Below are 24,178 nucleotides of genomic sequence, written 5' to 3' on the forward strand. Positions count from 1 at the left end.
TTGGTATTTACCATATAATAAGAAACTTTTAAGCCAAATGTTTTTGAAAAAGAAAACATTTACAAATGAAGTTTCTATTACATATTAAATGTATTATACATGCACATGCATACACTCTGTTAATAAACACTGTAAATGTACATCTGAATGGGATTTAAAGATACTTTTATATGAATTCAATGTCAGGAAGCAACGTTGAATTTTTAAAGGATAAAGAAGTTCCCTTTTGCTTAAAAATCATAATCACAATTTAAAGGCAAAAATAGTACTCAGTACACGTATGCTGTAGGAGAGGTTGCTGAATTGAACAAATGAGTAGGTTGAATTCAATTACTGGATTCCAGAATCAGATGAGGAGTTACACAAGATCATCTTTTAAAGTCCTGTGATATCATGGTATTTTATGATATATTGTTTAATTTTTCAAATGTGTTCGTTTTATCTAAACAGTATGCATTCGGAATCCATGGGTTTAGCATAAAGCAGGGTTTTTTCAGCCTCAGCACTATTGGTGTTTTAAAACCAGCTGGATTATTCTTTGTTGCAAGGGCTGGGGAGCACCAACTAGATGATATATACACACACATGCACACACACACACAGACACAGACACACACACGCTCCCAGCTGGGACAACCAAAAATGTCTCTAAAAGGAGGAAGGTGGGTAGGTAGCCCCATGCCTGCTAAGCCTATTTGTAGGTAGCTGTATAGAGCCTATAAACAAAACAAAAGAAAAGCAAAAAATACACTTCTCTGACCTCTCTCCAATTTTGAGTTGTTTACGTGGCATGATCAAGCCAAAAACTTTCTTCCTACTAAAGACTAAGAGGGTTGTATAGTGTTGCTTGGCTCGACAAGAATCCCTTCTCTCTCTCTTTTCTTCATAGGGCTGTATCTGCCACATATGTAAGTTTCCAGGCTAGGGGTCTAATCAGAGCCACAGGTGCTGGCCTACACCACAGCCACAGCCCACAGCCACAGTGATGCCAGATCTGAGCCACATCTGCAGCCTACACCACAGTGGGATCATTAACCCACTGAGCGAGGCCAGGGGTCAAACCTGCATCCTCATAAATGCTAGTCAGGTTTGCAACTCCCAAGAATCCCTTCTCAATGCTTGCAGGCAAATGGACTTAGTTTCAAATGCAAAGAAGTAGGGCTGTCAAAAAGCAGGTTTCCATGGCAACCTCTCCTGCCTGTCCTAACTAGTTCCCAGGTCATGGCATCCAGGTCTGCATCCCCTTGATATGCAAAGATACAGTCATGACTAATGTAGAATAAATCAATTGCTCATCTGTTTCAGGAGAGGGCAAATAGTCTTCTTCTGTATTTTTAGTAGCAGTCAGATTTACATAGGTTTACCTTGCTTTGATAAAGCTTGCTATATTCAAATATATTAAATTTTTTTTTGTCTTTTCTAGAGCACATGGAGATTCCCAGGCCACAGCAATGAGGGATCTGAGCCGCCTCTGCAACCTACTCCATAGCTTGCAGCAACACCAGATCCTTAACCCACTGAGCAAGGCCAGGGATTGAACCTCAACCTCATGGTTCCTAGTCGGATTCGTTAACCACTGCGCCATGACGAGACCTCCACATTAGTTTTTTTAAAAGTGTGTCAAAGGAAATAATTTGCCTTGCAAAATATTTTTCGCTTTGGTAAGGAATTTGCCAGAAGCAGCACATTTCCCTAGTATGTGTACATATGACTAACATACTAGGTTTCAGGAATACGTGTATTGAGTGAAATGAGCCTTATATGTGTGTATTTTTTTTTTTGTCCCCTTTTTTTTTGCTATTTCTTTGGGCCGCTCCTGTGGCATATGGAGGTTCCCAGGCTAGGGGTCGAATTGGAGCTGTAGCCGCCAGCCTATGCCAGAGCCACAGCAACACGGGATCCGAGCTGCGTCTGCAACCTACACCACAGCTCACGGCAACGCCCTATTGTTAACCCACTGAGCAAGGGCAGGGACCAAACCTGCAACCTCATGGTTCCTAGTCGGATTCGTTAACCACTGCGCCACGACGGGAACTCCATATGTGTGTATTTTAATCATGGATTTTTGCTGTTTCTTTTCATTTGGGGCATGTGCATTTTATGGGCATACTTATTGGGAGAATATGAGGAACGTAGTCCCTAGATTTATGAACAGTCTCTGGCAGTGAGAGAGCAGAGTGGCATCATAAAAACAATGCAGTCTGGGACCAGGCAGGCCTCTCTTCCCCAGCAACTTTTGTACAGTGAGTGGCAAACTGGATACAAAACGTTCCAGTGACATGCACTGCATTAGTCTTCCAATATTCTGCTACTAAAAGGCCCACTTGTGGCCTAAGAAAAGTAATACAACTTCTAAAGATCTACTTCATGTTGGAAAATCTGGCTTCCTTTCAACAGAACAAAGTACTATTTTCAATGAGTATAATTGCTGTGATACTTTCTTACTCATAAATAAAAGTAATTGGAATGAGTCATCAAAAAGAAGACAGTAACAGTCTGAGGGTTGAGCTAGTGAAAACAATGTACCACCATAAGTGCATTTGAAATGAGTTAAATAATTCAGTTGAAATATTTTTTAAAATTAGGTAAAATGAAATACATAGATCTTTCTACCAAGAATAGATGCTGAGTTGTGAGAGTGGCCTCAACCATGTAACATTATTCTCATGGCAAAGAGTGAAAGTGTGACCAGGTTGCCTTACCTCCTATGGAGATGATGGCATCGAAGCCCTGGTCCCTAAAGGGGAGATTAAGGTTGTCACATACCATGACTTCACATCCTCTATTCCGGGCAATCTCTACCAGTGGCTCACAATAATCACAGCCCAGGGTATGGACCTGGCTGTTCACCTTAAGATACTTTCCAGTCCCGCAACCTGCAAAAGAAAAATCTGTGTTACACATTATCTTTAAGGGAAAGTGGAGCTACTTTGCCTTATAACAAGGAATGGAAAGCTGTTTATATAGTCAGACCTCAGAGATACTGTGAATTCCATTCTAAACCTGTGGCGATGCAGCGAATATTGCAATAAAGTCGTATGAATTTTTTGGCTTCCCAGTGGCATATAAAAATTATGCTGACACTATACTGTAGTCTTTTAAGTGTGCAGCAGCATTCTGTCTAGAAAAACAATGTACATACCTTAATTTAAAAATAGTGTGTTGCTAAAATATATTAACCGTCATCTGGGCCTTCAGCAAGTAATGTTTTTGTTGGTGGAGGGTTTGAAATACTGGGAGAATTACCAAAATGTGACACAGAGACATGAAGTCAGCAAATGCTGTTGGAAAAATAGTGCCAATAGACTTGCTCAATGCGGGGTTGCCGCAAATCTTCAATTTGTAAAAAAAAAACCCCAAAACAAAAAAAAACCCCACAATACCGTACCTGGGAGGCACAATAAAGGACAGTGCAATAAAATGAGGTTTGCCTGTATTAACTAACCAAGACAGAACACAATGCAATATGAAGGTATACATAAATACAAAAAGAAAAGTCTTGAGAGAGCACTTACATGTTTTTATATAGAAGAGAAGAGGAAACGGGAATGGGGGAAAGAAATATCATTCATTGACCATTTAGTGAGGTCACGACCATGGCACTTTCTTAACACAATAGCACAACTGAAAAATGTCAACTGGCCCCCAGCAGAGACTAAGAGTTCCCTAGTATCCTAGTGACAGTGTCCAGTCTTTTTACAAAAGATACCTTCTCATACATATTTCATTATGTTTAGATCTGTATGTTCTGGGCATTTATTCTTGTGTTATCTTGCCAAATCTTTTCACCACTGGCTGGCTATGTAAAACAGACTACTGTCAACAACTTTTCAATGGATTTGTATAAAATTTATACAATAAAACAGGACTTAAAAATTTTTTTAATTTGAATTTGAATGAAAAAAGGATCTCAGTATCTTTTTATCCAACCTATTGTCAGCACTAGGTTTTAAATGATCTCTATTAACTCAGAATACACTTCCGACAAAGAATTATTTTTTTCTTAAATAGACCATTTTTGACATTCACTCTCTGGTGGCAAAGACCCAAATAGTTCAAGTTTACATAGTCCAAAGATTTAGATCTGTCAGATCTCACTGATATTATGCTGAAGAAGGTAGCAACATGAATGAATAACCATCTTGAAACAAAGCCTTTTACCATCTAGTGCCTAGTATTTTATTCCAGCACAGACATATCATTTAATGCTTTTTTTTTTCTGAAATATTTAAAGATATCATTAGAGCTGACATTCCTACCTACCAGCATTAACTATAGATTCTTTTTGCCTAAAAAACTATCTACCACTATTCAAAGATGATTAGTTTCCTGCTTCTGAAATACATCACAACACCATTCGATAACTATCCAAAATTATATGAGACACTAAAAGCATAATTAAGATCCGTGGATGCCAGCTGAGACAGTGGAGAGCTTGTGAATAAAAAATAAGGATTCCAACATTATTATTTCAATGTAAATGACTGAGGTCTTAGAAATATTTTAGATCTCGTAGCTACTGTTCATAAGAATGCTTATGAGAAAAACATCCAATATTTAAGGGCAATGATAGGGAAATATAATTCACAAAGTATTTTAAAATTGAAATCCTAAACAATTCAAAGATAATCCTTGTATTTCAAGAAAAACAATCTTGTAATTTTGTTTGCTGTTTTGAACTGGCTCAGGGGATACACTTAGAAAAATGAAAGGGAAAATTACTTTGAAGATACTAATAAAAACAAGTTCATAGAACATCAGAGCTAGAGAGAAATGTTCAGAGAGCATCTGGTGAAAAGGAGGAACTGAGGTCTTTTCAGATCTCATCATCTCCTGAAATGTTTTCAGTGTACCGATGCCCTTGATTTAGCCCATATTCACTTCTAATGGCGTTTATTTTTAAGGATAGTAATGGAATGCCCGAATATGACACAATTATCCATTTTCTAAATGCAGACATTGAGATGCTAGAGAGGGGAGAGTCTATCCTAATGAGGAAATCAAGAATATTACCAAGCCTAGTCATCCCATTATCTTAAATGTGCAAGAAGTAAATCAGAACATTTTTGATACTGCAGCAGGTTCCTGTACACTACTATCATGCCCCTTTACAAAATCTCATTAAATGATAACCTTTTGGAGTGCTGAAGAGATGCAAGTACAAGTGTCTGCATGTTTCCATTCTCCTCTGTTTTGTACTCTGCACCACACTATAACTAAGGAAGAAAACCGATAATTGCCTCAATTCAACATGGTGTTTTGGCCCATGGTGGGCAAGTATTTGCTGGAAATAATTAATCTGAATGTTCCCTCTGAAGTTTGCAGAAAGAACTACATTTTTTTAGATTAAGACGGTTTTGTTTTTTTTTGTTTGTTTTTCTTTTTTTTGCTAAGGCCTAATCTAAAAAAGAATTCTTTTATCCCATGTGAAAAAGAGAACATAGCCCATTTATTTCTCATTTTATATACAATTTTTGAGGCCACATATGAGGGACAGTGTTTTATTCTTCTGGCACGGTGCTTACCACTTAGTAGGAGCCCTACATTTTTATTGATTCAGTAAATGAATGGGAATATTAAATCTGACCAGAGAGTATGAGAATAAATGAGAGTTAAAAGGAAAAGGAATCTTAATTATTGAAAAATTAATTTGTTATATATACAGAAATAAACTTTTCAATACTATTAGGATAGTTGTCTTTGATGCCAGGTAAAAAGGTAACCTTTCTCAAAAAAGAATCTAGCTCTGGTCTTTATCCTGCTTCCTAAACTAATTCAAGCAAAGATCTCAAACCACATAACACCTTCCATGCACCATATAATGGCCATAAGTTACTAGCCCATTTAAGGTAAAGGCATTGCTTTAATTACACAGGTCACAGCATTTCCTGAAGGTACTTTGCATTTTTGCTGACTTTGAATAATCAATGTTCCTTACATTTAGGCTATAGTTGCTGCTGCCTTCATTCCTGATACTTACCCTGAATACTTAATTTCCATCAGGAGCCAATATCACGCACCTCAGCAGATAGATGAGTTTTACTAGGGAGTGGGGTGATGTGCTGAAGTTTTGTCAACAAAAAAATTGCACCATTGAATTAGGGAAGCAGTCCAGAGAATTCCTGTATGGGCAACTGGGACCTGATTACCTCTGCATGTTTATTACCTATGCAAAGTTTTATTACTCATAAATTATAAATTGCTCATCTAATAGCCAGTCATGTAGCCAATAAACCATTGATGATTTTAGCTAAGGGGAAAACCTAGAAAGGAAAAATATTTACTTTTAGAGATAGTCATATTGTTCTACTTCCTTTTCTTCTATAAATTCTTTGGGCTTCTTTCTTTCCTTTTTATTTATTTCTTCTTAATTTTAATTTTACTTTAAAACTTATCTTTCATTGTATTATCGAAATATTCCCTACCTACTGAATGGCAAAAAAAAAAAAAATGTTAGTACAAAATTCAAAAGATACAAATGGGAAAAATAACATTTCTAGATATAATTATTGATTTGCATGGGGGGGTACTTAAAGAATGTCATATGTACCATAATTTGTAGTAGCAAAATGTAGCAAATAACATATCTTTGATACAGGGCCATTAGCATAGGAAACTATGAGGCTTTTAATACTGGGCAGCTCTATAAGAACAAACATGGAATGATTTCCATAATACAGTTTAAAAAAAAACCCCCAAAGCTCCATGTATAGCAGTTTGTATAACATACTAATTTGTGTGACTAAAAAAGGGAAATCCATGATGGGGATAAAGTGAGAAAAAAATGTATATATTTATGTATGACTGGGTCTCTTTGCTGTACAGTAAAAAATTGACAGAACACTATAGACCAAGAATAATGGAAAAAATAAAAATCATTTTAAAAAAAGAAAAAGGAAAATCCACCCATGCACATATCCATATGCACAGATCTGCTTATATTTATGTGAAATACCTCAAGGAGATTATACAATAAGCTAAGAGCATGGCTGGCTCTGATGTGGGTTACTTAGTGCCAGGGAACTGGGATGGGAAGGTATTTTTTACCGTACATTTTTTTGTACCTATGTTACTAGGTCATTTAAGTGGATTACCTATCAAAAAATTTAAGCAATTTATAATTTTCAAACTGTTCATATGGTTTCATCATTTTTGGTTCATCTTTTTCATACTGACTTTGAAGAAGAATCTGTAGATTAAGAAAATTGTCTATTTTTCTTTCGTTTATACTTGCAGATGTTTTTACCTAGTTTGTTTTCGAGTTTTTTACTTCATTTATATATTTATCTAGATTTCCACCTTGTAGAACCTTTTAAATTTTATGTAGTCAAAATATCAGTGCAATCAATCCTCATTACTCAGACTTGATACCTACATATTCACCTACTTGAAATTCATTTGTAATGCCCAAGTCTGTACTGGCAGTGCATGGGTGTGTTTTTAAACAGAAATACACATGCAACAAGATGGGTGTTGATCAGCTGACAAAAATATTGTGATCACAGGCTCATAGGCATCTAATTCTATATTTCTCCTAGGGGTAATACTTCAATATTCACTAATTCAGGGTTCACTGCAACTTCATAGAACATAAGTACTGTGAATAATAACAATCAACTGTATTTTCTTTTATGATTTCTGACTTTTTATGTCATCAGAGGGAGACCTTTCGCTTTTGAAAAGTTTTTAAAATTCTAGTCCTCTAACCCTTTAATGATTTCATTTTCTTATTCTTAAATCTTTGCTCCATTTAGAATTTTTTGTGTAAGGTATGAGAAAGTAGCATGTATATACTGCTGTCCCTAAACCTAATTAATTTTAAGACTCTGGGATCTTGCTTCTCTAATATGAGCGATAAGACTTCAAAACTCACTGCATCTTCTGAAACCATAAATATTCTTTTTTAAAATTGACATCATAGAGATATTTTTAAAGACTCTTCACTTCAACAGGACATGCACCCCTTTCCCAAATTCTACACCGCTCATACCATCTTTAAGGAGCCAAAAGCCCCGGGCACATCTGTTTCTCTTACCAAAATTTAGAGAGAATGTTAAATTAGGACTTGTAACTACAAACTTATGATTCTTACAGACTCCATCTGCACACAGTTACTAGAACACAGTTCCAGGTGGGCATGCTTCATGCAGGAATCCTACCATGTCTTAATCTTAGATCTAATGGGCTGTGGTTTACCATTTCCAGATTCCAAAAGATACTGGGCCAAAGTCCTCCAAGCAAATAAGTGATTATGAAGATATGATCTAATTAAAGATATGCTCTAATAGTAAAATGCCCACAGAATAGTTGTGGGAAAGGACCATGAAATTCACAGGAAGTTGTAGGACATCTTCTATAATCCCACAATTCTGGCTCTTCTGTAAAAGGCAGAAGAGCCTTCTGTAAAAGCCACTCAGTGTAAGCCACCAAACCACTGTATTCACTAGTGTGAATGTCTCTAAAATTTTTCCTTTTTTGGTCTTTTTAGGGCCTCACTCATGGCTTATGGAGGTTCCCAAGCTAGGGGTTGAATCAGAGCTGCAGCTGCTGGCCTACACCCCAGCCATGACAACACGGGATCTGAGCTGTGTCTGCACCTACACCACAGCTCACAGCAACGCCGGATCCTTGACCCACAGAGCAAGGCCAGGGGTTGAACCCCCAATACTAGTCGGGTTTGTCACCACTGCGCCACCACAGGAACTCCCTAATGTCTCTAAATTTAAAACGGTCAGTTTCACAGGCGGTCATTTCAGCCCTGACTTAACCAAGGTCAGGTTGGTTTTGTGGGAAGATGTGCACAAAGGCTCTGAGAAGACCACTCCTGTCTAAATATAGTTTTGAGGAGCTCTTCTACATTCTGGCTTGAGCATATGAATTTCTGCTATAAAGTGAATATTTCCAAGTGCTGCTATGCCAAGGACACGATTTCTGACTCCTGGTTAGAACAGAAATGAAAAACGAATCTGAAAAGGAAAGGCATGATAGGAGATATTTCAACTATATGTCACTGCCCCAGGTTACCTATGTCAGCAATGAGGCTGCCTGGCTTCTGCTCCTGGAGGAACTGGCGGACACGAGGCCAGGCTTTGCTCTGCAGGTCACTGAAGTAAGGCGCGGTGCTCTTATACACATCATGCACATGCTGCTTCTCCAGCTGGGCCGCTGCATAATCCATCCTGGGGAAACGGGGCCACCCCAAGCAATGCAAGTCAGAGTTTGCACTCAGACGGCTGATGGAGGATGCAAATTTCCTAAAACTGGGAACTTACAACTGCAGAGGTTGTGCTGTTTTGTTTGATCCTTTCTTATAAGCTGCAAAGAATGCAGCCTTCCCTGGAACCTCACCCACCAAAGTTGTCAAAAGACTGGCAAATGCATCATTCTTCCTTGCTCATCCTCAGAAAACAATCAATTGTTTGAGAATGAGATAATTATAGTACGTTACTATGCAAGATCAATTCTTAATTTTCGAAGCATATACAAAGGTCTTACCTATGCATAGATTTTAAAATTTTATAACACACGGCTCACCACTCCAATCCAATCACAAAGCCTTATTGATTCTGCCTTTTTAATGTCTTTGACTTCCAACCACTTCTCTACATCCTACTGATTCTGTTTTAGAAAAGGTCCTCATTTCTTGTTTGAATTGCTTCAATAGCCAGTAAACATTTTTTTCCCCCTTCAATTCTTTTTCTTCAATTATGCCACAACTATTTTCCTAAAACATAAATCTTACTGTGTTGCTTCCTATCTTAGGTTTCTTCAAAGGCATGTTATAGCTTGCCTGATCAAGTTCAGGCATCTCAGGTGGGCATACAAGGCTCTTTCTGATCTGACCTCCACTTATCCCTTGAAGGCATTGCTCACCATCCTTCCCCAGCATCAGATAAGCCTGTACTACTCAGTGATCTGCAGTTTCTCAAATGTGACACATCCTCTCTTGTCCAGGGGCCTGAACAGATGCTGTGCTTTACCTGGCTAACTTCTTTTTATTCTTGGCATGAGCATCACCTCTTCCAGAAAGACTTCTCTGACCTTTCTAGCAAGATAAGGGCAATCAGAAAAGAGTAGGGGACAGGACGAGACCAGGTCTTAGATTCCACTGCTGTTTGCGGTTTGATCTTTTAGTTATTCTCTTGTGGCATGTGAGTGAGGAGTATCCCCTCCTCAGGCTCAAACCAGTGGCTTTTTATCAATCAATATGAAAGTATTTTCAATCAGTTCAGAACCCACTTGGCTCTACGGGTGTGTATCGGCTCATTCAGTCCTGGCCCTTATACTCCTGTTGCATTCCAGGCATGCTCTACAGATTACAAAAGGCTATAATAGTCTCTTAGATATTTTTCTCCAGCACGGGCTGGAAGATCCTAGGTAACGACGATCCTATTTAATGCTGCGTCTCCAGTAGTTAGCACACAGCAGACTTGCAATAAATGAACAAACAAGCATAATTAGAATGGACTCTAACTCAGCGTACAGAGTACCCTCTGTGCATTGGCCTTGGTAGAAGAGAGTAATCCAGGGAGAGTGGGAAGAGAAGGGGCCCTACATACAAGCTTGCAGGTGGGAATGTGCTAAGAGAAAGTGTGGTCTGCTACTCCCACTCTGCGAAGTAGGAAGCACTTGGGTAAAATGGTATCTGATTAGTTACTGCCAAGTGCCTACCCCTCTCCTTGTATTTGTGAAATATCTTGATGAGAGATACTTTGAGACCATGTAATCCTGTTTCTCATAATCTCACCGCTTTTAGCTTTCAATCCATTGATGACTTTTTTAAAAATTGAAGTATAGTTGGTTTACAATATTATATTATTTTCAGATGTAGAACATAGTGATTCAATATATTTATAGAATATACCCCATTTAAAGTTATTACAAAATAATGACTCTATTTCCCTTTGTATAAAATAGATAAGCAACAACAGATAACCTTGTTGCTTACCTATTTTATATGTAGTGTTTATAACTCTTAATTCCATAACCTATCATGCCCCTCTCCCATCCCCTCCCCTCCACTGATAACCATTAGGTTGTTTTCCATATCTGTGAGTTTGTTTCTACTTTGCTGTATGTATTTGTTTATTTTTTATTTTTATTTTTGTGTCTTTTTAGGGCTGCACCCACTGCTTATGGAAGTTCACAGGCTAAGGGTCCAAGCGGAGCTGTAGCTGCTGGCCTACGCCACAGCCACAGCAATGCCGGATCTGAGCTGCGTCTGTGACCTACACCACAGCTCAGGGCAATGCCAGATCCTTAACCCACTGAGTGAGGCTAGGGATCGAACCTGAGTCCTCATGGATTTTAGTTGGATTTGTTACTGCTGAGCCACAATGGGAACTCCCTGTTTTATTTATTAGTATCCACATGTAAGTGAAATCATATGTCTTTGTCTGTCTGACTTATTTCACTAAACATGATACTTCCTAGGTCTATCCACATTGTTGGGACTGACAAGATTTCATTCTTTTTTATGTCTGAGTGATACTATCACCATATGATGATATTCTAATTCCATCATTTCTTCCACTGTGAGGAAGAACTTTTCAGGATTTAGTCCTAAAAAAATTAGCAGTAGGTTATCCTTAATTACTAGGGACCTGCCCACAGTCCCTGCAAAAAATCTGGCATACTCCTAACAGAGTACAAATCTCATTTGTAATGTCTGACAAACTTCCACACAAATTGAAACAGCTTATATTGCACCCTCAATGAGAATTTAAAAAGTAAACATATGGCTGGCTATAGCAGCCTACACATGAGAAAAACCCAAACACTGAGTGCTTTTCTCTTTAATCAAAACCTCAGTAGACTTAAGTCTGTTTAAGATATCTCCCTTCAAGGAATCAATTAGACAATACAATCCCAAGAACCTTAGAACAAATAAATTTTACTTTATTGCACTTGCCAGTGTAACGTGGCAATCAGCATAAACTCGATTCCTTTCAAGCTAGCTCCAGCTGCAAGTTCAGAATTTGTAGTATCAGAACTGCACCCCATGAGGACTTTCTTCACCCAAGTTGCCTGCGTTCCACCATAAACAAGTAACTTCAAAGAGCTATTTTAAGGCGTTGTGAACCATATAAATCAATTTTGTTGTATTGACATTTAGGATTATATTCTGCAGAATGTATAGCTGACCACAAAAGCAATCTATAGAGTTGGGGTCATCTAGTATGACATTTTTGACACTCAGTGGGTTTAAATTTGCTGCGGTATACATATATGTAAATTCATTGGGAATGCAGTAACATAAGTAAGCCATGAAAGTAACAGTGTAGAGTTCAAGCTGAAGCTGGGTGGCAGTCTTTGGTTTGGCCAGGCTTTCTAATCTCTGTGCTGGCACATTCCAGGCTTTGGAGCTGATGCCTTGTTGTGAGTCATGAAAGAAGGTAAAGCAATTTGAAAGGAAAAGAGAAGTCATAGAAAGTAAGGCATTGAAAATCTTAAGAACTATTTTGGATTTTAAGTGCAATGGCAAGTGGTTCCTTGGAAAGTAGAAGAGGAGAGCTGACCCCTACAAAGTAAGGAAAGGAGGGAGGGAGGAAGAAAGGACATTAATCTGTGGACCTGAAAGTATGAAGGCATCCAGGTCAATGTGTGACACACACATATACACATATATATAAATATATATAAATCATATATAATTTTTTAACAGTAAGACATCAGTTTGAAAAAGAAGAGGATCTGTCAAAAGTAGTAGTGAAAAATGATTTTGGAGATCTAAGATTCTAGGGAATATTTCATCTGTCCCCAAGCCTGAGCCCATGCCTTTATGACCGTATTTTTTTTTACAATCCTAGACATTTTTGAGATTAAATATTTTTAAAAACTTCTGGGGAGTTCCCATTGTGGCTCAGTGGTAATGAACCCAACTAGTATTCATGAGGATGCAGGTTTGATCCCTGGCCTCGATCAGTGGGTTAAAGCGTTGCTGTGAGCTGTGTTGTAGGTTGTAGACACAGCTTGGATCTGACGTTGCTGTGACTGTGGCGTAGGACAGCAGCTGTAGCTCTGATTAGACCCCCTGCCAAAAAGAGAAAAAAAAAAAAAGAAAAAAAAAAGCCCCAACAACTTCTGCTTATGGGCTTTTCCTTTAAGGAACCACACCTCTCTTTATACTCCAGGTGATGCTGGAGCCTGCTGGTCACATAATTTGGAACAACCATTTTCTCTCCCTCAGGAAACTGGCAAAAGGTAGTTGAAGCCAGATCACTAAAGGAAGTATCCTCAAGTTTCACCTTTCCTGAGGTTTGGTTTGCAGCTCTTTCTTCTATTCTATCAGCTATTTAATACCCTCCCAACAAGTCCCCCTTTTGTGCTTGAGGACGTTTGTTTTGATATTTGCAGGCAAAAGACTTCAGTCCTCATAGGCATGAATGTGTCTTCATGATCATGGCATGTACCTCAGGGGGTGCCACAGTGGAGGAGATGTGCTGTGGCCACCAGAGTTCCCAACAGGACTTGCTATACAGAGATGAAAGGGCTCTTGTTGGAGCCCCATGGCAACAGAACATACAGGGGTGCAATATCCTGCTGGAACCAGCACTAGCCCAAGACACAATCAGAGTTATAATAGTGCTGCCATCTTCACCACCTCTCCATCTTTTTTTTTTTTCCCCCATAGCCTAGTATCTGAGCTGTTAGTGTAACTTTCTAACTGGTCTCTCTGTCCTCCTTACCTTTCTCCCATTCCTGATGACACCTGCCACCTCTAATATGATGCTGGAAGGTTGCAATATTCCTTTTCAATTATTGGTCAGTTTCTGGAAGGCGACTGCAGAGACCACACGGCACATATGCTCTTTCAGGTTCAATGGCTGTAACTTGTAATTTTCCCTCCACGAATTCAAGAAAAGCAGTTTAGAATCTCTGTTTCACGCCAATGCTGGAAAATTTTCCTGTAATGTCAATTTGATAATCTCCCCTCCCTGCTGAAAACCCTTCAGGGGGCCTCCATGGGATAAAGCTTGCACTCCTCAATTTAGTGTTCAAAAGCCTCATGACCTGGTGACAGTCTAGCTTTCTAGCCATGTCCAGTAAGTGCCACAACTCAAATTCTCAGCTCCACCCAAAGAACTCTACTCACCTTTCCCTGAATGGGCCTTGTCTTTGCTGAAGCTAGCAAGCTATTTCTTTCCCACCTGAAATGTTCCCCTTCCAAAATCTTACTGGCCTTCCAAGTCCAACTCAGCTTCTTCCCCCTCCCATAATGACTTTATGGACAGCTATACTTATTATTGCTGTCATTCTTATAGAATTTCTCTTGATACTGTCTTGAACTCTCAACTCTGTATGTTCCCAACTAGATTAGAAGCTCCTGGAGGGCAGGAACTGAAACTTAACCTTTCTTTTATATATTTTGTAGTGCTTTCACTCAATAATTCACTGTAAAACCAATAAATCAGTGAACTGTTTCCTTAGCTCCCTCTTCAAGACAATACTTTACTCCAGATAAACCAGTCCTCAAATATTGGTCCTAAATCCTTAATACCCTGGTAGGGGTTCAGAGGCACTCAGAAGAAGCAAGGCCATGACTGAGCTTTCCTAGTTGTGTTTTGTGTTTCATAATTTCCTTGTCTTGCAGAAAGAAGCCTATTTTAGAGATTTATAACCAGGACATGCAGTAGTCACATTTTTGTTACTAAACAAATATAAACACTGTAAATTATTCTCCTATTTAAAATACATCAGAAGACACAGTATATAAAAAAGATCATAAGACTGCTTGATGTTTCAAAGATATATTCAAACTATATTTCTAAAGTGAAAATATAAATTGGTCAGGACAGTTCCAAGACTTGACTTATAAAAAGACTTAATTATAAAGTGCATAGGTTTTTTTAAAAAAACTTTTTAATACACAATACTTCAAATTTAACATATACATATTAGTTTCAAGTACAAATTATACTGCAAACTTTCACATGATAAAAACTATCATTTCACAACATGCTTAAGTCTTAGAAACATATTTCATTCTCTCATAAAACACTATAAACACATTCTTATAATTTTAACTCTCCCTGGATAACTATTTTCAGATTTTTTTTTTGACCTACTACAAAAATAAACTCCAGCTTACTTTATATCATATTGTCATAAAGTTTAAATTATAGGAATTGGGACTAATTAGGTTTACTGAATATTTCACCTCATATTATTTGAATTGGTCTAACAGCTGAAAGCTACTAACCTGAGTCATCTTGTGATTACAGAAAATTACTTCTTGTCTTTGTGAATCATGGCAGTTTCCACCCTCAGAGAGCGATAGTTGTTGCTCATAATTTCCTCACTGTGTAACGTCAGTGAAAAGTTGTAGGAGTGGAATCAAATACTGAGGTCCTTCACACAATGAACCACTGTGCATGAATCTTGGAAGGGAATACAGGCCCTATTTGGAAAAAAAAATACTAAAGTTCATTTTACATAATAAAAATTTTGAATCAGCTGCAGCTCAGTTTACCTCTGGATAAATGCATAAATTACCTAGAGAAAAAGGGATTAAAATGAACCATTAATATGTGGAACAAGGCAGAACTATAAGAGCAATTTCTGAATCAATTCCTCAGCTTTCTGTAAAACACACAGTACTTTCTCCCAAAATTAAATGAGGTGATTTCTTCTTGTTCCTAGAAAAATTACAAGCATTGAGAGTCAACTTTGGATCCAGTGGTTTAATTAAATGTAACTATTTAAGACAATAGTATTATGTGTTATTAAATCATTCCAGTAAAATTTTAACTGTTCAATATTTGTTCATATTATCAGCTACTTCCATGTCACTTTGACAAGTGCTCCTAGTTATTCTTCATCGTTCACATTTTTTTCTAATACAGCGGGTCAGTCATGAAATCCATCAAAATACCCTGAGTTACTTAAAAAAAAAAAAAAGAATGTATGCCAAAGAGCACTTTGTAAAGGAGAGGTTTTGATGTGGAAAATGAGGTCTGGAGAGATGCATGCTATTGTAGGAAGAGCCCATCCTGTAATACCTGGGGACTGATTCCTCATCTGTAAATGAGGTAAATGGACTTCAATCTTGATCACGGTTCTTAACCATTTTTCTCGGTCTTCATATTCTTTGTGTGTTCACCCCAGTGCCACAAACTATTTCCCTTTCTTGCACACAGTGATTGATTCTCAGGATGGCGGGGTGGGATGTATGTGGCTTTCCACCCACCCCAGTATTAATCCCTATATAGGAAGCACTGATCTGGGTGTACTTTGGAAAGCTTCCCTCTGGTCTTCAGAATGTGCATATACATTTTAACCCATCATCTCTCAACCTGATACAGGCATAAGATCTGCACCTCTGAGAACCACAAAGATTGGCTTTTTAGGAAGAACATTTAAGGAGAGTCTCGAAAGAGCTACTCATCAAAAGATCTCATCTTTCCCGCTGCAATTTTAAAGGCTGCCTTAATCATAAAGGAGATGATGTTATTGTCTGAGCCCCTTAAAGTGCTCCCCTGGGATTCACCCTTCCTGCCTTGACCTACGGCTGCTCTGTCACCAGCCCACCTGGCTGTCTAAGCACCTTTCCTTCAGGCATCAGTGCCCAATGCCTTTGCCCCCTCTGATATGCCACTGAGGACAGAGTGTTCCGGGTCCTTGTCAGAAAGGTTAGCTAATGAAAAGCATTTCAGATAGTGCAGCAGGTGTGTGTGAGCTATTTATGTGAAAGCAGGGGTGGAGAATTTTCTCTATGCCCAAATAACACCCCCAAACACCCATACCTGTAATTGACCTCCCATAAGTTTACTAAACTATGATCCAGGTTTGCCTCTGTTGAAATCGTATGAATCATATTATCTTTTCCAATAAGTTGCTGTTTAGAGACAAAATAGGGTAGTATCTATCTTTAAAAAAAAGTTGAATTCAAATGAGTCCTTTTATTTTCTCAGACATACATCTCTGGAGCATTTAGTATTAAAAAATGCATTTCTTTTCCCTTTCTCCCTGAATAAATGGGTAACCACCTTTGAGGGCAAAGATTTGTAATTCGAACCTTCCAAAATTTTGAGGTTAACTATGGGTGTGTGTTTTCCTGGGAAGATGGTCACTACCTTAAACTGTGGCTCAGGGCAAATGTCAGGTATTGGAAAAAAATAATTTCAATGTTAGGTTAAAAATACACATTCATTCATTCAACAAATATTACTTAAACCTCTGTTATATGTAAAGCACTAGGGACAGGGATTTTTAAGTCCCCTAATGCAGGAGTTCAAAATTTAATATGGGAAACATACAAAGAAGCAGAAAATTAAAATGTGATAGAAGCTTTGCTTTAGGTATGGAACATTCCGAGAGCTTCCGAGCTTCTGAATCCCTGGACTACTTACGCTTTGCCTTAAGTAAGTAGAGATAGAGTGATCGACAGATAAATAGATAAAATTAACCCAGTATACACTACTACATCATAGTCCTTTGGGCCATCACAAGTATTTAAATCCACAAATGCCAAAAGCCCATATCAGGTGTGAGGAATGTTATAATCCAGGTTTTCACAGGTGTGCACATCACATTTTATACTATGGGCTGAGTTGCTTGTGTATATCCCTTACGTTCTGTGATTGATGGCAACATTTTTCAGATAGCGAGAATGGATCTCATGGCCACTACATCCGTGTTTGGTATTGCAATATACTCAGCGCTCAATAAATGTCTACTGTATAAATATGTGAAGGAGGGCACAGAAGAATAAAGAAGAGGGCCCTTTAGACGGTGCTATAGTTCACCGTTAGAGGGAATACATCCAAGGGAGGGTTCAGGTTTTTGTTTCTGTGCTACCTACAAGACAACAAAATAAGATAGATATGAAGCTCAGGAGAGCAGGCTGGACTAGAGATCATTTAAAAATCATCATCCTCTGACTTGGCAGTGAATTAAATCAAGAGATTGTGCAGAGCAAGGAAAAAAATGAGGCTAGGAGACCATGGATCACCAGTAGTTGACCTCCATACATTGTTAGTACTAGAGGAGAGATTAGCTATGTGCTATTAGAATTCTGCCATTCTTAAATTTAATCCAAGTCAATATTTATTGACTGAGCAACTACTAGGCAACTGGTAGCTATGAGAAGAACAGAAACTGGGTGGTGCTTACTCTCAAGAACCTACAGGCTAACATAATGACACAGAATAGCAGTGAACAGACAATAGTAAGGAGCAAGCATATAATCTATTGACAGAAAAGCAAAGGTAGCAAGCAGTATCAGTTTTTATAATTTGGAGTGATCCTTTAATTCTGAGTATTACTCCCTCTAATGAGGCAAGTAAAACAGGGGCTCTTGTAATTAATAGTGCCTACGCTACGCAGAACCTCTTAAAGATACACCAGAGAGATTACAGTAGAAATGGTAGGAACGGGGCAGCTGGCATTTCTGATTGAAATCCTTTGAGCAGAACAAACTCGGAGCTTTAAAACCACAAAATATGCAGCACTGGGAGACTCTGACCCTCTCTGTAATCCCAAGAGGGGCCCTCTATGTTAGAGTAAATATATGTGGGAAGAAAGTGGATGAAATCAGAAGAGTTTGTTTGAGGGGAAAGATCAAATAGTCTCAAAGAATACCTGGTTTTCTTGAAAATGTTCAAAAACTATGTGTCTAAATTGACTTCATGTTGGAATAGAATATTATCTGTGGCATCTAAATAAAGGAAATGAAAGTGGTAACATCTGGGCAAGGAGCATGTGTCTGTGAGGGGTGAGGATGGATCCAGGATGAGAATACAGGAAAGCAGGAAATAAGACAGCACAGTGTCAGTTATGAAATGTGTTATCAAAGGCTACTCCTCCACAGGCACCAACTAGGCCATATTCATTGTAACTCAATTACAATTCATTTTGATTTCATAGATTAGAGAATGCCAGAAAAGAAAAAAAATCAAATATGAGATTTAGAAAAAATGAAAATATAACACCCAACTTCCCCCAGGCGTTTGCTACTGGTGTCAGACAAGACCAGCTCTCTGTCCGTGTTAAAGTCGAGGTAATAGGCTCCCCAGAACAGCAGTGGGAGAAGATGGTCCTGATCACCAAAGGCAAGAGCAGAAGAGAAGCAGAACAGTACCCATCCTCTTTCGTCTTAGGAAAGAAGGTTCTGACAGGCTGGGTGACAAGGAATGTCACGGTCATTTTACTGATCGTTCAAGGGGAAGCATTTACATGAAGCTCATGGTGGTCAGCCATAAAACTATAGATCATCTGATGCTTCTTCTAGAGTAGAATTAGGGAGAGAAATGTGAGGATGAAATTTGTATTAGTGTATTTCATAAGATGTGTTTATAATACAATTGACCCCAAAGAAGCCAGCATGGAATTATTACTGAAAAAAAAAAAGTCTGATTGTGTTTGTGACTCAGGAAAGAGAGTCCATGTGCAAAGTGTAGTAGAATCCAGACCATCAAGTATCTTATCTACAGATTCCACCTCCATCTTACTCTTCTTATATGTCTGCCATCTCCTTTCCCACCGCCTCAGCCTGAGTTTAAGCCTTGCCCCAGTAATCCAAGAATTCCCACTCTTGTGGATTTCACAGACCTGAAAAATCTCAAAAGGACATTTGGAGAATGAGAGGGACTAGCTGATTCACTGCTTTAAGTATGCTCTCTTGTGTCTACCCTGTATTATAGAGAAACCTATCAGTACTAGCATCTTGGTAGTCATTGTCTTGTGTTTTTGGGCTGCCTCACATTCAGCTGTATTTTTATTTTTTTAAGGGCTGCACCTGTGGCATATGGAGGTTCCTAGGCTAGGGGTCGAATCAGAGTTGCACTGCCAGCCTACACCCCAGCCACAGCAATGCAAGATCGAACTGAATCTGCAACCTACACCAAAGCTTGCAGTAATGCTGGATCCTTTAACCTACTGAGTGAGGCCAGGGATTGAACCTAAATCCTCATGGAAACCAGTCAGATTCCTGACCCATTGAGCCACAGCAGGAACTCCATATTCCTGTGTTCTGTGAGCTGCTCTAACAAACTAATCTAATCTGGGGGGAGGGGTCATGGGAACCCCTGATTTATAGCCAGCCTTAGAAAGGAATGAAATTCTGACACATGCGACAACATGGATGAACCTTGAAGACATTATGTCAAGTGGAATAAGCCAGACACAAAAGGACAAATGTCAGATTATCCACTTCTGTGAGCTTCTCAGAGTAGCCAAATTCATAGAGACAGAGTGGAGTGGTGGTTGCAGGAGGGGGGGGGTTGGGGGTCAGGGGAGGGAGGGTTACTGCCTAATGGGTAGAGAGTTTTCAGCTTAGGAAGGGGAAAAGAATTCTTGAAGTTAGTTGCACAACAGTGTGAATGTCCTTAATGTCACTGAACTGTACACTTAAAAAATGATTAGAATGGTAAATGTTAGCAGATTTCTGCCACTTCTCCTGCAAGTCCTGCTCGGGTGTTCTAACAATTAGTTTCAGCACATGAGAGTAGCTGCCCCCTAATGTCCTGGGGACTGACTGTGCCTGTTGTGAAGTTGTGGTTCCTGCACTCCCTTCTCCACCCTGCTTTATGTTGTGGGCGTGGGGGCTCTGCAGACAATATTTCTTCTTTGCCAAGTGGCTCCCTACACAGTGTTCACTATACCAAAGGGCGTCTGGGAGGCGAGAGGAAAGAGGAGGATCCAGCCCCTTTCTGATTGCTTCCTGTTCCTGCCAGTGTTACCTGGCAACAGCCCTGCACTCAGTGGCAGCACCATTTGTTTCCAGGAGCAATCAGTTCCCAGTTCTCTTCCACTCTTCCAGCACCAGCCCTTCTCATACCCTATGAGATACCTCCACCAGCCAAGCAGCGCCCCTGTCAAGACATCTATATCCAGGTCCCATTGTCTGAGCTCTGGAGGTAACAGCACTAGCTGCTAGCGTTCCCTTCACAGAGTTTGCATCCTAATTTCATATGTCCTCTCTGAGTCCCCCTGGTCTAGTTCCCAGCTCCAGGGGCCCTCCTCTAAGCTTCCAGGTTCTGAAAAGAGCGTTCTCTTCTCTTGGTTCCCCCTATACAGGGTGGCAATCTAGGAGCTCTTGCTATCCTACCCCACTCATTCCCTCTCTGCATTCTCAGTTTTCTAGTATCTGATTAACCAACTCTTTATATTAAGTTCTCTCTGTTAACATAACTAGTAGGGCTTCTGCTTTCCTGACAGGATGTTGACTAATACTACTGTATTTCTGCACTTCTGTGCAAAACATGAAAACAAGAAAGTCTTCCATTTCAACAACCCTCTGTCATTGTTTATTGCCTGTCTGCTTCAACTAGTGTGTAAAGACCAGAAAGCCAGACGTTTTTGGTTCCCTGCCCTATACACCCAGCACTGTGAACACAGCCTGGTACAAAGCAAGCACCCAGTCATCTTTGTTGGATAAGTGAATAGGAAATATTTCATTGGAACATAAGAAACCAAAATAATTCTAGTCATGAAAATGTACTTCTAATACATAAAAGTTATAACTGGGAGTTCCCTTTATGGCTCAGCAGTTAAAGATCCTGACTAGGATCCATAAGGATGTGGGTTCTATCCCTGGCCTTGCTCAGTGGGTTAAGGATTGGGTTGCTGTGAGCTGCGGTGTAGGTTGTAGATGTGGCTCAGATCCCACATTGCTGTAGCTGTGCCATAGGCCAGCAGCTATAGCTCCAATTTGACCTCTAGCCTGGGAACTCCCATATGCCATGGTGCAGCCCCAAAAAGCAAAAAAAAAAAAGTTATAACCACATGCAGATATATTGAGGGAGAAAAGAAGTAGCTGAACTTTGCAAAACTCTTTGAAATTCATAGCAATACCCATTTTATGCCTTCTCCTCATTTTTTGTTTAATAATTTTTGTCAGGGGAGGGTTCTCCATATTTTCCTTGTACATGAGGGCATTTTTGTCATAAGTATTCAGTCAGTGTGATATTGTAGTTTATAATAAGAAATATATACTTGGTCTTCATCCACTGCTCCTGGCACAGAGCTCCTAAAACTCTTGTGATTTCCTATATGAAAGACATAGAGGCATCTTTTGTTATAATATTTAATTTTTCCCAGTTTCTGAAACAGCTCCAGATGACAAAAGTGAAATTGGTGTCTTTTGTTATTAATAAATAACAAGCCCCTTTCAGCCAAACCGGAGTTTATGTTAATGAGGTGAACTTTGGAAAGCCCCTGAGGATGGGGCTGGTTGCCAGGGGAACCAGTATGGGTGATTAGAAAGTTGAACCTAAAGGCCCATCCCCCAGACCTCCAGAGAGTTCAAACACTGAAGGCCAAGGTGTTAAACAATCCTTCCTCCATTAGAAACTTCAAAGGATAGAGTTTGGAGAACTTCCCATGTTGGTGATCAAAAACATCCATGTGTCAGGAGGGTGTCACACCTCAAACTCCAAGGGGGCAGACACTTGGGGCCTTGAAAGGTCCAGACCTTTCCCTATGCATCTCTTCCATCTGGCTGTTCCTGAGGTACATATTTTCAAAATGAGCCAGTAACTTAATAAATAAAATATTTTCCTGAGTTCTGTGAGTTGCTCTAATGAAATTAACCTAATTTGAGGAGGGGGTCGTGGGAACCTCCAATTTACAGCCATTGAGTCAGAAGCACAGGTGACAACCTGGATTTATCAAGGCATCTGAAGTATGCGTGTGTGTTGGGGTGTGTGTGTGTGTGTGTGTGTGTGTGTGTGTGTGTGTAAGGGGGAGGGCAGCAATCTTGTAGGACTGAGCCCTTCATGTGTGGGATCCAAGCCTATCTCCAGGTAGATGATGTCAGAATTGAGTTGAACTGTAGGACACGTGGCTGGTGTTTCAGAACTGTCTGTTCTGTGGGAAACCTCCACACCTGGGCATTAGAAGTTAAACAGTGACTCAGGAGAGCAGAGTGAGAATAGAGATGACACACACAAGTGTGTTCTTCCTTTACATTCACTCAGTCAAAAAAACACACACTTTGAAAAAGGAAACACCAATAGAGCTTCACAAATAAAACTTCAAAAGGAGGACTTGGGGCATTTTGATGTAATGAAAAAATACTGTATGGGGAGACCGCGTGGGCCCAGGTCATCACCAGCTCTGTGACCTTGGGCAAGTCACTTAGCTTCTTCTGGTATCCTGACTTCATCTTAGATATGAAGAAGTACAGATAAATTTGAAAGTGCCCTTCTTCTTTTAAGGCTCTGATTCTTCAGATAGACATGTGCTTTAACATCCCAAGAGCACAACAGAACTTTCATGCCTGACAATTTATACCAGACTTGAATTTCTTCTTCTTCTTCTTCTTTTTTTTTTTGGTTGCTTTTTAGGGCCGCACCTGGGGCATATGAAGGTTCCCAAGCTAGGGTTTGAATCGGAGCTGTAGCTGCCGGCCTACGCCACAGCCATAGCAATGCAAGATCTGAGCCTAGTCTGTGACCTACACCACAGCTTACAGCAACAGGAATGCCAGATACTTAACCCACTGAGCAAGGCCAGGGGTCGAACCTGAGTCCTCATGGATTATAGTCAGATTCATTAACCGCTGAGCCATGATGGGAACTCCTCGAATTTCTTCTTATCACCATCCCCAAACTTATCAGTTCACCCAGAACGAGGCTGGGAAAGTGTGAAGTGACTGACAGTCGAATAAAAAGCTTTGGTACCAATTTCTGTTTCTAGGTCCAAATAAAATTATAGTTTTCGGAGGGATCAGGAGCTTGGGCTTATCAGACACAACTTAGAATAGATTTACAAGGAGATCCTGCTGAATAGCATTGAGAACTTTGTCTAGATACTCATGTTGCAACAGAAGAAAGGCTGGGGGAAAAATGTAATTGTAATGTATACATGTAAGGATAACCTGACCCCCTTGCTGTACAGTGGGAAAATAAAAAAATAAATAAATAAAATAAATAAAAAGGAAAAAAAAATTATAATTTTCTGTAGCTAATACTTTTTAAACTTGACTGGATATTTTTAAGACCCTCATCTTAAAAATATCCAGCAGTATTAATATTGACAGCTGTATAAAACATCTAACACATTGGAATACACTGCAGAGCTCAAAAAAGACCAGGTCAGGGCAGCCAGCACTTCTCTTGCCCTGACATCTAAACATGTAAGATGTTTAAAAGATGTCAGCCCAAGATCTGAACAGTGGGGCCCAGGCTCCCAGGAAGGAGCTATGAGAATGAACTGAAATAATGGTACAATACGA

The 24,178-nt window shown here is 39.4% G+C and overlaps 1 protein-coding gene across 10 annotated transcripts in view; it reads right to left on the reverse strand.

Moving 5' to 3' along the window:
- TRMT9B (tRNA methyltransferase 9B (putative)) overlaps positions 1–24,178 on the reverse strand; it is a 53,237-nt gene that overhangs the window by 6,025 nt on the left and 23,034 nt on the right. For 5 of the 10 annotated variants that reach the window (XM_047771909.1, XM_047771904.1, XM_047771905.1 and 2 more), the window contains 4 exons: positions 15,203–15,400; positions 13,689–13,894; positions 9,025–9,179; positions 2,703–2,876 (listed from right to left, as the gene is read on the reverse strand). In XM_047771909.1, the coding sequence (XP_047627865.1) occupies positions 2,703–2,876; positions 9,025–9,179; positions 13,689–13,699 (340 nt within the window). In that variant the 5' untranslated portion in view covers positions 13,700–13,894; positions 15,203–15,400. Of the gene's footprint in view, positions 1–2,702; positions 2,877–9,024; positions 9,180–13,688; positions 13,895–15,202; positions 15,401–24,178 lie in introns of those variants that run through there. The other 5 variants (XM_047771906.1, XM_047771903.1, XM_047771910.1 and 2 more) reach the window with 5 other exon arrangements.

Source organism: Phacochoerus africanus, chromosome 3 (assembly GCF_016906955.1).
Source record: "Phacochoerus africanus isolate WHEZ1 chromosome 3, ROS_Pafr_v1, whole genome shotgun sequence".
Lineage (NCBI taxonomy): Eukaryota > Metazoa > Chordata > Mammalia > Artiodactyla > Suidae > Phacochoerus > Phacochoerus africanus.